General features: G+C 40.6%; 1 protein-coding gene across 1 annotated transcript in view; it reads left to right on the top strand.

Annotated features, from left to right (window-relative positions):
• Positions 1–5875: 5875 nt before the first annotated feature.
• The window catches only part of kcnq1.2 (potassium voltage-gated channel, KQT-like subfamily, member 1.2), a 480582-nt gene continuing 471010 nt past the window's right edge, over positions 5876–15447 (top strand). Inside the window, exons 1-2 of the mRNA XM_059652242.1 lie at positions 5876–5989; positions 6714–7211. Coding sequence (XP_059508225.1) covers positions 6805–7211 — 407 coding nt within the window. The 5' untranslated portion in view covers positions 5876–5989; positions 6714–6804. The remainder of the gene's footprint in view (positions 5990–6713; positions 7212–15447) is intronic.

The raw sequence follows: 15447 nt of genomic DNA, 5'->3' as shown, positions 1-15447 counted from the left end.
TTTAAGTATCTATCTAATTTCCTATCTCTCTTCCTCCACCTGCTCTAATTTTTGATACCATCTCTTGCTGTGTTAGTAGTTCAACTCATCTTATCTAAGTTGCCTTTTATACAGCCATGAAAGGCATCTCGATGTGCATAATCATGTTTATGATCAATAGTGACAAACACATACACCATATTTTTACCTATTTACATTTCCAAGTCAAGATCACTACACAGCAATTCAAGAACAAAAGTTATGTCTGACCTTCCTTCTCCATAGCCTGCTGAACAATAAGGCGAAATGTGACCCTTTCCAATGCCCATCCAAACCCAGGAAACAAAGCACAGATGTGAACAGTGTAGAATCTTTTGGGCCTGGAGAGATAAGTATTCAATTGAAAGTGTTATATTTATGGCTGAGACATAAAAAATAGCCTGGAGGTCACAACCACTGCTCTCATACTCATGGTAGTAATTGCTTGTGTTTTCCTTTTCGTCTCTGGGCTTCTAAAAATTGAATTGGGTGTGTCAACCAATTTTCAAGAATTGGTGGGCTTATTTGAGAGTGTGATAAGTCTTTGAATCAATGGAAAAATGCACCAAGATACCATTTTGTATTCTTAACAAACATTGAGACACATTAAGCTGGTATTTGAGCCCCTATCAAAGCCCAGACAGGATGTAGGAATGAGTTTAAAACAAGTATGCTGGTAAAATGAGCTCAGTTACATTTCCAGTGATTTTTACAGAGATGTAAGGAGGGATAGGCTAACTACTACAGCAGTGGAGTCAAGGTAGTTTGTTAACAATTTATTGAGTTAAATTAAGGGAAGATTACTGAAATTTTCCAATTGATCTCCAAGTTTTTGCAAACAGCGGGGAGCCAGTTTAGGTGCATGGAGGCTACCTGCTAATGGCAGTCAAGGGACCAGTGCTTCAAGCAGAGCCAGAACCCTCGCTAGAGACATAAATCAATGTCAGGAGCAACTTGCTTTTTTCTTTAACTTGGTTCTGTGCGTCAAGGTAAAAGTCTCATGAGGAGATTGAGTTCCTGAACAAGAGGGATTAATGCTTAACAATAGAGTCTTGCATCATTAAAATCAGCTTCTGATTCTACCATTTTGCAGGCAAGCTATATACCTTACAGCTCTGATGTAAATTAATTAGGGAAAACGTGGTGACTTATTGGTGGTGGTTAATGGAAAAATACCACAAGTGATTTGATGATTGGAAAAAAGAATATCCAGTTGCATGGAAGAGCACATTAAGATTAAATGAAAAGAAAACTGGCAGAAAAAGAAAATAAACTGCTGGTAGTAATGTAGGTAAGACCAAAATCAGGAGAGTAGAATATACCAATCGTGAAGTGCATAAAGGACTTTAAAGGATAATAGACTTGTTGATTATGTGCATGAGGAAGGATAGGAAATTGTGGTCATAATAATCTAGGTGATCATTGGTGACTGACCCGTGCAATCTTCCTCTGAATAGGCATGTGGCTGAGTTGAAAGGATTGACGAGGGTGGTGGAAAATTATTGGCAACATAGTGCAACATTCCAGGACCATGGAGATGAAAGTAAGGTTAGAACTAGTTAGTAGTTGGATAATGTGGTCTAGAAAAGGGAGTGATATGGCGGTCTTAATAGAGGATGGAGACAAGTACACACAACACCAAGGGCTTTTTCATCCAATGCTCAGGCACTGGGTCAAAATCTTGAATTACCTCCCTAAAGGCAGTAAGGGCCATACTGCAGCATGCAGTGGTTCAAGAAGGCAACTCACCACCATCTTTAAGGGCAACTATGGATGGTCAATAAATGTTGGCCAGGCAGCAATGTCCATATGCTACAAGTGAATAAAAAAAACTCCTGTTATTTTGTTTATTTCCTCTTTTCATACATCTTATGTTATAATAAAATGGTAAACAGGTATCTTCTAAATAAAATTTAGAACTGAGGAGATATGTATATAAGACTAAATTTAAGCAGAGTCGTAAAATACCAGTTAAAAAGTACTGAGTTTAGTAACAATTAATCCAGGCTTTAGGTCATAACCCATTTGTAAAACAGTTTCAGAAAAAAGGGGAGCTGAACCAAACAAATCTTTTAAAGTGCTGTTGTAGAAATGTACATAAAAATTCTCTTAGTGATTAATGTTTCTAATGTTCAAATTTGAAGTGAATATAAAAACTCATTTACTTAATAGCACTAAATCAAAAAATTAGAATATTAATTAGGGTATCATTTCTTCCATTAAACATTCTAAACTTCAAATAGCTGCACACATATGTATCAACATACATGTGAAGTATATATCTTATATATTCAGATCTATGACAGTACATTTTTCACATAAGAGTATTAGGAAACAAATGCACATGTTTCAGTGAATGGAGAGTAGTTTGACCTATATAGGGAGAAGCAGATGTTCTCAATTCAACAAGATAATCTTCTCAATTGCTCCAATCATAAAGTCTTTCCTTAGGCCTCACTTTTCATTAATGTTTACCTATGATTTGATTTATTGTGAGCTTTGACATGATGAGGCTTTGTGAAATATTCAGAGTATTTTAGGATTACTCTGGTTTGACTGACTAGCTTTAGTATTATTGTCACTTTTATATGTGGTGTTTTGTGATCTTTTGATAAATGCTGTCTATACCTTCTTTATAAACCTTAAATAAGTATATATTTGGGCTAATGTATTATATGACAAAGCACTCATAACTCTGGACAGATGGTTGTGATTAAGAGTAAGAAGATTGATTCCTGAACTAAAGTTTTGAATTTAGGTAAGGCTAATTTTGAAGTGATGGACAGGAATTGACCACAACAGACAAATCAGAACTGATTACAGGTGAAACTATGGATGTTCAATCGGAGACATTGGGAGAATGCCTTGGATAGGCTCTTGGGCAATAGCAGAGGTAATTATGTGAGGTCACGATGAAAATTAATTCAAAGTTATTCTCTGACTGATTATATATTACAAAAGGAACAAGGTGAGAGCTGTACCACACAGCTAGGTGATAGTGGAGAGGCATTAAAAGGTATCGTAGAGTTTGAAATAGTGGGTATAGGGAAAGAGGAAGTATATATGGACGAATGAAATGTTCAGCAAAACAATGATCAAAGTGATGTTGATAAATCAAGGAAATTACGTTGCAATTCTTTACTTTTAGAATGTTTAATAACTGAATGACCAAGACCCAATAGGTCAGAAAGATTAATCGAAAATTGTGACATTTCAATATCCAGTGTCCTCTTGGCTTTGCAGATGAGAATTAATTAGGATGACCTGTAAATTACTAACTAAATACTAAGTCTCTGATTGAAATGGAGTGGACCAGTGCAGTCAAACCCAATCCTGTCACTGATGAGAGTGACCTTTCAACTTGACATGTAGCAAGTTTGGTAGTATACATGTTGAGAAAGCAAGATATCAATTTCTCAACATGTCCTGCCAGAAATTTTGGTGAAGGCATCTTCTTGTAAGTCTCAGCAAACTATTCCCCAGTGGTGGGTAATCAGCTGAGAGTTTGTTGCTGAGTGGATTTAGACTTGCAGGGGGAATATATTGGCTCATCAGCATGCCCAAGGAAATGATTGCACAATGGCAAGCTGTAGTGAAGAGGAGCTGGAGAGTCTGTGAAGGAAGATAGGTTAGATGAGTGGGTGAAAAAATTCTGACACAACATAAAATGGGAAAATCTGAACTTGCCTACTTTTCAGGAATAATAAAAAAGGAAGATTTTTTAAAATGGTGAGATAGCAAATGCAGTGGTACAGAGAGATCTGGGTGTCCTTGTACTTGAATCATAAGTTAGTATTGAGGGAGAACAAGTGATTGAGAAGGAAAATGGAATATTGATCTTTATTGCAAGGGGAGTGGAAAGCTCAAGTAGGGTAGTTGTAGTGCTGGTGAACAGGGTGTTCATGAGATCACTCTAGAATACTGTATGTAGTTTTGGTCTCCTTATTTGATTAAAGGTATAATTACACTCCAAAGCAGTTAAGAGAAGGTGCACTCAATTTATTTCTGGGATGAAGGGTTTATCTTATAAAGAAAGATTAAACAGGTCAGATTAATACCCATTGGAGTTTGAGAAAAGGAAACCTAATCCTGAAACATGGATGATCTTGAGATAACTTTATATGGTGAATACCATTAAAGTGTTACCTCTTGTGAGGGAGACCAGTGTAGACACAGTAAAAGGTCGAGAAGTCTCTCTTTTTTTGAGGGATATTAATTTCCTTTTTTTAAAGTTGTCTGTTAGACTGTGGAATTCAGATCACCAGAAAGCAGTTGAGGCCGAGTTGTTGAATTTATTCAAGGCTCAGTGAGATTATCTATCAAAAATCAGGAAAGTGGATTTGGCTAAATGGAGTAATCAGATCAGTCAAAGCCTTGTTGCATGTTGGACCAGGCTCAAAAGGGCTGAATGGCTTATTTCTGCTCTTACATCCTATATTCCTGGACTGATAACTATTCCTAATGCTATGTGGCAAATTATGGAAGAAGCAAGGAAGAATGTGCACATTGACACATAGTGACCACTGCATATGTAGTGCTCAAAAGTGTTTCAAATGTAACCATTGGGTAAATTGAATGGAAGTGTCACTGCAGGGGTGAGTGCAGCATTGTAGGTGGGTCCAGGTAGCTATTTCCATGAACTGGTGGCTATGAACTGAGGTACTATTCTTGGACACAAGGTTCAGCTTCATTGCCACCTCAATGGCCAGTGCTGAGGAGCCACTGTATCAGTATCTGGTGGTGGAGGGCATTTTAACTTGTTGTGACGGCACTGTGAATGCATCCTCCTTCTCTGAAGTTGCCATGTCTAGCACAGTAGCATGGTTAGACTGCTCTTCCAAAACTGGCACTGTGACAAACATGACACACTGGCTAGAAAGCTCTTCTCTATCAGTTGCTGCTTATTCAGAAAAGCTTATAAAATCAGCAAGAAAGGAGCTCCATGCCCTTCATGTTGAATTGGTAATATGCTTTCACCATCTCTTGAATAAAGACCCATCTAGCCCTCAACGGCCTCCTGTTGAGCTGCCTCCCTGGTTATTTCAGTGCCTCTTCCCTCTCCTTCATGATTAGTACAATAAAAAAAAGAGTCACTGTATCATGCAACTACTTTGTGTGTTGTGCGCTCCATTTCACTGGGCCGGGATGAGAAACCATGCTGTTCTCTTTCATCCTGTCATGTGGCATATTTATATGTGATGGCCATGGCTCTAGTCTCACCTCCTTCGCAAGTGCTTGTGGTGTGAGCTTTCAGCATGGTTCAGTACTGCACCTGAGCACCCATCCTCACTGTACATAAGCAAAATGCATCCTCCGGCACCACACGGTTGCTGAGGCCACCACAATCATTGGCCAATCACTTCGGTGCAGCACCGCATTCAACCTTGCCAGACCTCAAGAGACTATTGAACCACTTCCTGCTTTATTCATGTCCGGCTGACTACACTGCCTGCTCACCTCCTGCTCACCCTCCATTCATTCCGGGATCGCTTGAATTGCCACCACCTCCAACAACACATCCAGAGAGTCTTTGAACAAACAGGAGCGCTAAATGAGGGATAGCCGTCAAGCTCAGTGACTGGAATTGATCTATTTTACACAGGTAAATAGAACTAAGAGGGAACGGACACATAGGAAATTCGTGAAATCAGACTTAGGGTGAAAAAGACTATGAAGGATTTCAAACCCAAATTATACATATTTTTATTCAAGCTTTATAATAATCAAGCGTAATAACTTTTCAATCCGAGAGGTCGATCCAAATTCCAAGTAAATTTACAAGTTGCGACCTCTGTCTGCCGATCGCTGCGAGCTGTCTCTACCAGAGCGGCTGTTCCTGCTGATTGGTACAAGAGAGAGTTGCGCTCTGTCGATGGGGGCGCGTTGGGCACATCGCCGGTGCTGTCGGTATAAACCGGGCGCGGCTGCCACCAGCTCTGAGCCATTTCATCATCATCAGCAGCAGCAGCAGGTAAGGTTGGAGCTCCTGGTGAGGAATACCGTTCAGGTATTGTTTAACTGAGAGAGCCAGAAGGCAAAAAACATCTCTAACACAGCCTCAACTGAAAAAAAAAGTTTCAGCTGTTGACCAGCAGAAAAAAAGATATTTGCAAATTGTTGGAAGTTTGCTTTTCATTGAAAATCCGAGTATCTAAAAAAAGTGGTAGTCCGTTTAGCACAAAGGCAGATTATTTAGGAAAAACCTTTCCGCAACTCCGTGTGGACATATCAGCATATGTTTTCTACTTTGCTTTTGAGCTGATATTCGCAAATAAAAGCGCGTCGAATTTGTTTTATTTTCGTGTCAGTACTCAACATACTGGTTCAGTTGTCGTAAAACACCTTAATGAATTCTGATTTAGTAATTTACACTAAGCTTCCCCACTTTATCTTTTGTTCTCTGGTCGACAAGTACAGAGAGTCAGATCATTACTCTAACGCCTCACTCAGCGGCTGGTTTGCTTCCACTTATTGATGTTTCTTTCCATTGCTGGAAACTCTGGTTGTAGTGGTTACTGACAAAAGAGGCAAGATTTGATCCTTCATTTTTTTTAAAAATCCGATTTCTAGGACACTGAGCTGTGATTTGTTGGATTACCGCGTTGAAAATCCAAGGCAGTCCCTTTTAATACGGTGTAGCAACAGACCCAACGAGTGACCCGTAGTGGATTAAACAACTCTTTACTTTGGTGCAGGAGCAGACGGTCCCTCAAACCCGCTCCGCCGTTTAATCAGACCATGGCTGAACTGGATTGAGAACCCCGGAACCGCGGTTAAAAGAACGGGATGTCATACCCCAATGGCGCTTCGGTTGGATTACCCATGTACAATCTCCAGGATCAAGTGCAAAGCTCAAATTCCCAACTGTTGACCGTCAATGGGCACAGACATCCTCCGGCGTTTTTGGGAGTGGCAGAGGATGCGGTCGACACTGGCTATTCTCCGGTTTCATTTGAACAAGAAGAAGCCATGGTTAATAATGGATCAAGTATTCCTGACAATCCGGAGGCGGATATGCCAGATTCAAACCTTCCGATAAGTAGCGCATCCATGGCCGGCTCGGAGTCCCGCAAAAATAGCTCGTCCACTCGGTTTTACCATCCTTACATGACCAAAACTAGCATGCAGGGAGATGTTTACAACTTCTTGGAAAGACCCAGTGGCTGGAAGTGCTTTCTGTATCATTTCGCTGTGTAAGTATTTAGAGTTTTTTTAAAAAAACAGCTGATGTTCGAAGAATTGTTGAGACAGTTGTTTTCCAACGCCGGTTCCATGCCAGTGTGCTAACATGTGCTCTGGGAATTCTTGGTAGCAGTGGTTTACAAAAACAAAACTAGCCGTGTCTTTAATTGCTACTCACAGATCAATATACGGCCACAGATTTCACCCGGTGAAAATTCTTTCGAGTTATGGGAGTGAATGTTCTGAATAACCTGCCAAATTGGATACCCACCTTCACACCTCCCGTTACTCGGCCACGATAATGCATTGTTTTGATGTAAGCTTTCATGTGAAAAATTATATCCTTTGAAAATAACTAAGTCCAGACAGGAAACAGTTTCCTTTCAAGACTGTGTCAGAAGTACTCCCCTTCCAAAGCACTAGGGCATTACTCGGTCAATCTTCTTCCATAGTGTTTAATGTGAGCTTTTTTTCCCTTCTGCGATTGCTTCCCCAGACGTTTTGCTTTGTGATGCATTTTGAGGCAGATAAGAGGAATCTCATCCTGGGGTAGCCGCATTTTCCACCCACTTTGATAAGGTCGAACCTGTTGTACTCTTCGTCACTGCAAATGTGCTCATTTCAAATAGTTTGTTAAACTGAAAATTCCCTTTTCAAAGCACATTTACTTTTCTCTGAACTTTAGTTCAGTTGGCTGGGGACCCATGCGGTCATGACAGGAACCATGTCGCTCTGTCGATACCTCTTTAAACGTATTGAAGAATTGCACCACGGAGTTTTCCATGTTTTATTTATGCGTATGGAATAACAACTTAATTTACAATTGTCTGCCCTTGGATCTCAACAAAGAAATCTCCCTACTGAGTCACATAACAAGTCGTATTATGATGGCCATTTAGGTGCCACTGTATAACCAATATTTCCTCCAGTTCCAAGGCTCTTAGAAACATCTTTGAGTCTTTTGAAAGCATTTGGAATATTATAACATTTAATCCGAAATACTTTGGCTATATTTTACAAGGCGTCTGGAGACTGACTGCAAAATGGAAAGGTGACAGTGTCCACCATCTTTCTACCATGCCAACTTGCCAGTGGCAGGAAAGCTGGCTTATCTACCACCTACTGAGCCTACCTGAATCACTTAAGTCACCAACTTAAGGACCATCTGCTGCCTCCAGGAGCACTTCACCTGCATAGCTTGATAAGGTGACTGTCCGTGGCAGCGTCACAAGAAGTTCTTGGCATTTTCGGCCACATCATGGCCCCCAGCAAACATAACACTTACCTCAGTGACCAAGCCCTCGTCCCAATAATGAGGATATGTCTCACACCAGCCCCATTAATCTCACTTACCCTTCTTGGATGGTGCCTCACCATTGTCTTCTCTCCTCAACACTGGCCTTTTGCTTGTGATTAATGCCTGAAGCCCTATCAGAGTGATAATTCTACTTATCTGCAAAGGGTATTAGTCTCACCACCCCACTGTAATGCTGACTGCCTTTCAGAGGATCCTCAACACACATACCTCTCTCCCTGATGGTGACTGCTTGTCATAGTATCCATATCTGACCTGCTCCTCTCCAATTCCAATCATCTATTGTCTGTGGGGAAGTGATTAATTTTAGTAATGTCATTCTAGTGTTGGGTTTAGAGTACAGCCTGGTGAATATATTTGTGAGTTCCCCAATGGAAGGCAAGGCTGAGTGATTTTTCAAGCAGGAACAGATCTCTTTCGAGGTTGATGACATTATTGTTTATAAGCTCCTGTACCATTTTTTTCAAGTATGGATATTAGTTTTGAGAATAACAAATCTTTTGAATACTGCATCAAGGGCCAATGAAAAATTCGTTCTCCAGTTCTCTGACCCTCCCTCAGCTGAGACAGGCACTTTATTGGTGCCAGAATTATTATGGAAACCTTACAACAAAAAGCAAATACAGTTCTTTTGACCATGGGATTTGTCTTGGGTGCAGGTTCCGTTCATGAGGCAATGATAAATTCTCCTTAACACATTTCTACCCTTGAAATGAACACCTCCCTCCCACCCCCAAATTTCAACACTTTGGCTATACCAACAGGGTCTCAAAGAACAAGCTAAATAACTTCCTAATGATTTTCTTTTTGTGTGAAAAGCATGGAAAATCTGGCTTTCCAACATTTGTGAGATAATAAAATAATCATTGTGTTTATCTAAGTTCTCAAGTGCTGAAGTCCTGACTCAGGAAATATACCTTCAGATTCTATGGAACTGAAGATTAATTGACACTGCTTTTCATAGTCTGTTTACCTTCATTTATGTTTTCAAATGATTGAATTTCCTCATTATTTTCATATATTTCATGTACAGTGAAAATGGATCCTGCTGGCACTCTATTTTAATGTTGCTTAGTCTTCTGGGTCAGTGAGGAGGAAAAGGCGATGATGAAGAATAGCTGTGCTGGCATCCATAGGCTCGGCAACATGTGAAATGATTTTTTTGGTTAATTCCTTGACTGTGAGCTCATTCAACCACATGGTAACTGTACTCACATTGGAAAAATATTAACCACAATATAATAACAAGCTATATGCAAGTTTGGTTCAGCATGCCTTCCATTATCAGAGGTGTTGCATTGCAGCCCTTACTGCTCAGCATTGGGCTTTTTGGGTTAGAATGCCTTTCCACAAGACAGCAGTCAGCTGTCAAAAGCAGGCAGTGTCCTCAGCCAAGAGTTTTCCAGAGACAGAAATAGCAGGCCTTTAAGGATGAGCAATTGCCAGCTGCTAAACCGTAACTAAGAATCACAGAGTTTCATAAAATTTCACATTTAATTCATTTCCATTCTCCGTCCAAAATATAAATGCCTAGTACAGGAGACAATGTGGGAGACATGGCGTGTCACCAACTTAGATGTACCAATTATATGAACTTGGGTGGGTGCACGAAGTACCAAGGCTCCTGATATCCATCCCTTTTCTCTTTTGGCTGAAATGTTGGCATTGTACTGAAGTTACACAATTTGTTACATTGCTGATGTAATTCTTTTAGTCAGTCATTTCACCTGCAGTGAATTTCCATAATGACAATTTAAAAAGTTCTCTGGCCTATTGACTCTCAGTAGGCAATTATTCTCCCATCCATAAAACCCACAGACATGAGAGGCACAGTTGTAGTATGGCGCACTGACCTCTACATCGCTGAGGCCAGATGCCAACTCTCTGACACCTCCTCCTACTGCCCCCTGGATCATGATGCCACCCCTGAGCACCAAACCATCATCTCCCAAACCATCCACAACCTCATCACCTCAGGTGACCTCCCACCCACAGCCTCCAACCTCATTGTTCACCAACCCCACACTGCCCGCTACTATCTCCTTCCCAAAACCCACAAACCTGACTGCCCTGGTCGACCCATTGTCTCTGCCTGCTCCTGCCCCACCGAACTTATCTCCACTTATCTCAACTCCATTTTCTCCCCCTTGGTCCAGGAACTCCCTACCCACGTCTGTGACACCTACCACGCCTTCCACCTCCACCTCCACCAGAACTTCCAATTCCCTGGTCCCCAACACCTCATTTTTACCATGGATGTCCAGTGCCTATACATCTGCATTCCCCATACAGATGGCCTAAAATCCCTCTGCTTCTTCCTGTCCCACAGGCCTGACCAGTCCCCCTCCACTGACACCATCATCTGCTTAGCCGAACTCGCCCTCGCCCTCACCCTCAACAACTTCTCTTTTAATTCCTCCCACTTCCTACAGACAAAGGGAGTGGCCATGGGTACTCGCATGGGCCAAAGCTATGCCTGCCTCTTTGTAGGTTACATGGAACAAACCCTCTTCCGTACCTGGCCCTAAACCCCACCTCTTCCTCCGTTATATTGATGACTGTATCGGCGCCACCTCGTGCTCCCACAAGGAGCTCGAACAATTCATCCACGTCACCAACACCTGCCACCCCAACCTGAAGTTCATATGGACTATCTCTAACACCTCACTCACCATCCTGGACCTCCCTGTCTCCATCTCGGGCAACCACCGAGTAACCGATATCCATTTCAAGCCTATCCATTGTACCCGTTGTGGCCTCGTCTACATTGGGGAAACCAAACAGAAGCTTGGGGACCGCTTTGCAGAACACCTACGCTTGGTTCACAAAAAACAACTGCTACTCCCAATCACAAACCATTTCAACTCCTCCTCCCATTCCGCAGATGACATGTCCATCCTGGGCCTCCTGCAGTGCCACAATGATGCCACCCAAAGGTTGCAGGAACGGCAACTCATATTCAGCTTGGGAACCCTGCAGCCCAATGGTATCAATGTGGATTTCACAAACTTCAAAATCTCCCCTCCCCCTATCACATCCCAAAACCAGTCCAGCGTGTCCCCACCTCCCGAATGCATTTCTCCTTTCACCTATCCCCTCCACTAACCTCAAGCCGCACCCCCATTCCTACCTACTAACCTCATCTCGCCCCCTTGACTTGTCCATCCTCCCTGGACTGACCTATCCCCTCCCTATCTCCCCACCTACACTCACCTTTACTAGCTCTATCCCCTACTCTTTGACCTGTCTGTTTCCTCTCCATCTATCTTCTCCTCTATCCATCTTTGACCCACCTCCCCCCTCTCCCTATTTATTTCATAACCCCCTTCCCTTCCCCCATTTCTGATGAAGGGTCTAGCCCTGAAATGTCAGCTTTCCTGGTCCTGTGATGCTCCTTGGTCTGCTGTGTTCATCCAGCTCTACGCTTTGTTATCTTGGATTCTCCAGCATCTGCAGTTCCTATTATTTTAGCAATAACATTATTTATTATGAATAAGTGGAAAAGTGTTTTATGTGAAAATAAAACAAAGGTGATATTTATATTCCATGAATGGGCTTTTGGCATGCTGATCGTGGAAGGGATGCAAAGAAACTAATTGGTCATAATCATTTCCATACGTTATGAAAATACAACCAATGAAGCCAATTATTTGAATATGTATTTTACAAAATTTAGTCAAATGGAATATGAGAATATTTGTCAAATGGATATGTACGATGCCAGCTGATTCTAATCCTGGATAAGCCTGATTCCAGAGTGAAACCTGGCTTGATTGTTCTTTTTTTTTCATAATTTAGTTACTGTGGTGAAACTGTCAATGTATTTTGAAATGAAAGATCACAAGTTTATTTCCCAAAAGTAAGAGAATAAAAAGCTATAAATGACAATTTTTTGAAATGATCTTGGCATAAACAAAACAAATGAAGATTAATCCTTTATTCCCAGCAATATCCTTTGCAGATACTCCAAACTAATTGAAGTATGACACCTGTCTTCACTTTAAAATTTCTTACATAGCTGAAGAAGTTGAAAACCTGTTCCTTCAGTGACTTTCTGCATATTCCAGATGTAATTCTTTCCATCTCTGCCAGAGACTCTCAGATACAGGTTAACTCACCAATTTTTTTATTTACTGAATTCTGAGAAAAGCACAGAGGGGTTTTTCTTAGCCCTGTCTACTTGAACTGCCAAATGAGGTCATGATGTCTTTCCAGCTCTGGCGACGTGGAGATGACTAAAAATTAAAACTGTTCTTACTTACGGCCCAACCTCTTTCTTTAATTTTTAGATTAAGCTACATGATTTCTCAAACATTATTTTGACCTTATTGTTCAAAACTACTTTGACCCTTGTTTTTAAAAAGACCCACCTTCACAGAGGGAAAACTAAAAATCCACTTGTCTTTACTTCAGAATGTAAATTCCTAAGTAACAATATATTAAATGCTTTCATCGTAGATAGGAATTTGTGTAACAGAAGACATTACTGCTCAAATTTTGTGGGTATTGTGCCCCAGCTGTTTCCCAATTTTGCCCTATAAGTAACTTTTGATCTGGGGCACAAGAAGCAAGATTTTAAAGTTTACTGATTCATAGGAATGAAGGGCCTTGACAGTGATGCAAAGAGTAAGAAATAGGAACCTGCTGTATCATAACAGATCATAGTTGAACTTGAACATCAACTCCACTTTGCCAAGGTATCTTTGATTGGTTCCCTTAATGTCCAAATATTTCTTTAACTCTGTCATGGATATACTTAACATAGTCTTTTGGATTAGAGAATTCTGCAGATTTACTGAATGAAGGATGTTGTCCTCATTCAGTCCCTGTGTGCTGAAATGAAAACTCTTAGTTTTACTACTGTTACTACTGGCAGTTACTACTGCCAAATAGAGTTTTAACTTTTTTTAAACCTAACCTATTTTCCCAATCAAACTAATCGGAGATGTGTGCCTCTGGAGCAGGTGGAACTTGAGCCTGGGTCACTCAGTCTAAGGATAGGGACACGATCACAAAAGGGTCCCTGAGTTTTAACTTTTGCTCAGTATACTAAATTACTCCGATCTGGTAGCTTTAATTTATATAAAACCACATATAAAAGGCTACTCGCAATGAATAAGATTCAATTATCTAAAAATGGCTAAGATATTGGGCAATGAGATAATTAATCTGCCTGCATATAAATTTTCACTATAAGAATTAAATTCATGCCTGGCAGAGTTAGCTGATGGTTCTGTTTGTATGCTAAAGACCTCAGTTACTCTATGAATGTGTGAGTGATAATGGGAACTGCAGATGCTGGAGAATCCAAGATAACAAAGTGTGAGAAGCTTCATCCAGCTTCACACTTTGTTATCTTGTTACTCTATGAATGTGTTGTTTCATCATTTTTTTTGAATGGATCGTACATTGTATGATTTCTAATACCACAGAAGTGTTTTTTTTCATTGGTTGCTACTTTTAATTTAGCTAAAATTGGTTACTAATCTCAGCTCCTCGGAAATATGGATTTGCTTTTGTAATTTACTTTTTTCGTTATGATGGCAGGAAATTTGAATTTTAATAGCCTTGAGAGAAGATGATTAGTGAGAAGCTTAGTCAGAATATGTTAGATAAATTGGAAACACTACTTCAATTTAAACTGTGGCACAGGTTCAAACTGGCAGAAGGTCTGATGTCAGAAAGCTCTTCATATATTGCTCAATGTTTAGAGTTTCTTCAGGACTGGGATTTTGAGTACTTGTGACAATAAGAACAAATTCTTGAAAGACTCAAAATTTAGGATGAATTACACAACAGCTACAGTTAATACAGTTTTTTTAAAATTTCAGTTAATTTCAAAATATAGGAGACTTAAACACATTTTAGAACAAAACAAATAAGACTGGTCTTTGAGAAACTTACAGTTGTTGTACCATTGCAGCTTTTGATGCTCTGATTCAGGGTGAAAATGAAACAGTTGAGAAATGATTATCTTTAGATGAATCAGGATGGACTAAATGATGTTCCTCAATGTTAGGCTGTCTCAAGATTTTGATTGATTATTCCTTCTCTCACTTGTTTTCCAACCTGGCTATGTTTTCACATCCTTCTTTACTTTAGGGATGTCATTACTCAGTACTCCCCTGTGCACCTCCCCCCACCCCGCCATCCTAGTTTTCAAATGTACTGTACATTCTGACCTTTCTGTACTGTCAGTATTGAAATAAAGACATGTAGTTGAATTTTCCCTCTGATCAGGAATGAAACATCAGCCCTGTTTCCAAGTCCTAACCTTGTCCTAACAGCTGGGTGGGTGGAGCCAGGGCTCTAGCTTCGTGGGGTACAGACATAGTCCCAATGGGCTGCTAATAGTTTGAAAGGCAGATGGTCAGCCATTTAGTGGCTATGGGTGCAGGATGGAGATGTGACTCTAAAATGCATGCATAATGTAAAGCTATCATTAACCATTATCATGATAGCCATTTTGGAAGAAAAAGTATTTGGACCAGGAAGTCATGAAGTGTTGCAAAAACCCAGCGCAAGGTTTTCTATCAGTCCTCAGATACTGAAATTGATTTCGGCTTGGAGGTTGAGAATTTTGGCAGCTGGGGGGGTGGGGGGGTGGAAAGAAAAGTGTGTTAGGTTAAATAAGATTGGCATGTTTAGAGGTGGCTGAAACCTTAGCAGCAGGTGTTGTCAGAAGTCCGGTATCTTAACAAGTTCAGTGATTTCTTTCATCTGGCAAGGTGAGTGCCATATGAGTTCCTGATGACAAGCCTCTGGATATTAAAGCTCCAGCAGACACTCCAGCTGAGGAGTTTCAGTGCACAAATGGCTCTTAATTGTTGAACAATGCAAGACAGGCAAGAATAATTAAGTAAGAAAAGCCAACTTGGGGTTGAATGAATCTGGATCAGATCAGTTGGTAGGCGTGAGTATCTTAATAATAG

The sequence above is a fragment of the Stegostoma tigrinum genome, chromosome 18, assembly GCF_030684315.1.
Source record: "Stegostoma tigrinum isolate sSteTig4 chromosome 18, sSteTig4.hap1, whole genome shotgun sequence".
NCBI lineage: Eukaryota > Metazoa > Chordata > Chondrichthyes > Orectolobiformes > Stegostomatidae > Stegostoma > Stegostoma tigrinum.
This window is presented reverse-complemented; position numbering and strand designations above follow the sequence as displayed.